This window comes from Pseudochaenichthys georgianus, chromosome 20 (assembly GCF_902827115.2).
Source record: "Pseudochaenichthys georgianus chromosome 20, fPseGeo1.2, whole genome shotgun sequence".
NCBI classification, from domain to species: Eukaryota; Metazoa; Chordata; class Actinopteri; order Perciformes; family Channichthyidae; genus Pseudochaenichthys; species Pseudochaenichthys georgianus.
In genome coordinates, this window is record NC_047522.1 from 998,013 (window position 1) to 1,000,368 (window position 2,356).

At 59.3% G+C, this 2,356-nt stretch overlaps 1 protein-coding gene across 1 annotated transcript; it reads left to right on the forward strand.

Moving 5' to 3' along the window:
- Positions 1-437: 437 nt before the first annotated feature.
- On the forward strand, positions 438-1,376 carry LOC117466011 (uncharacterized). The gene has a single exon (XM_034109139.1). It carries the CDS (start codon positions 438-440, stop codon positions 1,374-1,376), a length of 939 nt encoding a protein of 312 aa, XP_033965030.1.
- The last annotated feature ends 980 nt before the right edge of the window (positions 1,377-2,356 follow it).

Genomic DNA, 2,356 nt, shown 5'->3' on the forward strand with positions numbered 1-2,356 from the left:
GATTTTGATTTTCAAACCACTTTTATTCACAAATCAAATGACCAAACCGACTCATTGACACACTACTGAAAATAACATCGCCGTTCTCCACAGACACCTGGCCTCAAATTCTCCCACATTTCTGGTTAAGCAAGAATAACCGTAGTCCGCTTTCAGTCTTGCTTTAACCATCCGCTTGAAAATCAGAACTGCATCGGTATCCAAAGATTCCGCAACTTTATTCCTCCTGCTGGCAGACGGCCGCTCAACGACACGTTCAAAAGCTGACTTTTGCACTTTTGCTGTACCGACAACCCAACATGAACATTGTCTTAGAAAAAACCACATTAAACAAAAACAACATCTGAGTGAGTAACTGGAGGAGACGAAGGAGACGAAGGAGACGAAGGAGACGAAGGAGACGAAGGAGACGACCACATTCCGTAAAGCAATGAAAGATGGTTTCCCTCTGTTCACAGAAAGGACAGGCGTCAGACACTGCAGGGTCGATCACTGAAACAAACGCATTAACAGCTACCGCAGCGTGGAGGTCCCCCACTGGAGGTCCCCCACTGGAGGACCCCCACTGGAGGACCCCCACTGGAGGACCCCCACTGGAGGACCCCCACTGGAGGTCCCCCACTGGAGGACCCCCACTGGAGGACCCCCACTGGAGGTCCCCCACTGGAGGTCCCCCACTGGAGGACCCCCACTGGAGGTCCCCCACTGGAGGTCCCCCACTGGAGGTCCCCCACTGGAGGTCCCCCACTGGAGGTCCCCCCACTGGAGGACCCCCCACTGGAGGACCCCCACTGGAGGTCCCCCACTGGAGGTCCCCCACTGGAGGTCCCCCACTGGAGGACCCCCACTGGAGGTCCCCCACTGGAGGTCCCCCCACTGGAGGACCCCCCACTGGAGGACCCCCCACTGGAGGTCCCCCACTGGAGGTCCCCCCACTGGAGGTCCCCCCACTGGAGGACCCCCCACTGGAGGTCCCCCACTGGAGGTCCCCCCACTGGAGGACCCCCACTGGAGGACCCCCCACTGGAGGACCCCCCACTGGAGGTCCCCCACTGGAGGTCCCCCCACTGGAGGTCCCCCACTGGAGGTCCCCCCACTGGAGGACCCCCCACTGGAGGACCCCCACTGGAGGTCCCCCACTGGAGGTCCCCCACTGGAGGTCCCCCCACTGGAGGACCCCCACTGGAGGTCCCCCCACTGGAGGACCCCCACTGGAGGTCCCCCACTGGAGGTCCCCCACTGGAGGTCCCCCCACTGGAGGACCCCCACTGGAGGACCCCCACTGGAGGTCCCCCCACTGGAGGACCCCCACTGGAGGACCCCCACTGGAGGTCCCCCACTGGAGGTCCCCCACTGGAGGACCCCACCCCTCTTAGTCAGCGGAGGCCTGTAGAGCGCTCTCCACTCAGGCCTCTGAGCCTCCGTCAGGCCCAGGTGGGCTCTCCACCGCGTGTCCACTCGCTCTTGGAGTCTGCTCTGATTCAGCACTTTGTCACCAAATAATAAAATGTTTTGTTGGACATGGTGCTAAACTTAAAATCAGTAACATTGTCCAACTTTAACAAAACACCCTCACAACTGAGATCAGGAAAACATCGCATCTCTGGAAAAGAGTCATTGTCATTTGGAGACTTCAGTCCGTTACAGTGAGCAGCGATCAGCGCCAGCTCTGATTGGCTGAGCTGCTGCTTCCAGCTCTGCAGCAGGAGGCTGACCACCCGGACTGACCTGAGGCTCAGACGTGAGGCCAGGCCTGCAGCGTTGTCCAGACGGGGCCCACACACCTCCACCACCTGGCCCAGCGTGAGGATCCTCTCCTCACAGAGTCTCTGTTGTAGAGACGGCCCTACTCCACACACAAACCGAGATCCACGGACCACCGGCTCTCTGAGGAGCCAGGACAGTGAGCCACAGCACTCTGGTCTCTCTCTTCTGAGTAGTCCCCACACCTTGAAGAGACCTCCATAGAACCCCGAGAGATTGTTCAGGCGTAATCCTTTCAGATCCATTAGGAACAGCGACTCAGCCAGACCCAGCCCACCACAGCGCTCCAATAAGGCCCGAGCTACGGGTCTCCAGACCAGGTCAGCAGGTCCAGTCAGGAACCTCTGGACGAACCGGAGCCTGAAAGCCGCCCCTCTGCTTGCCAGGTGAACCAGGCCATGTCCCCCCTCCTCCTTTGGCAGGAACAGGACGCTCTGAGGGACCCAGTGCATGCGGTCCCAGAAGAAGTCCACCATGAGAGCCTGCACCCTGGACAGCAGGTTTACGGGTGGGTCGGTGCACGCCGGCCAGTGAGCCAGCATGGAGGAAACAAGGTTATTTAAAATAAGGATACGCCCTTTAAAAGAAAGTT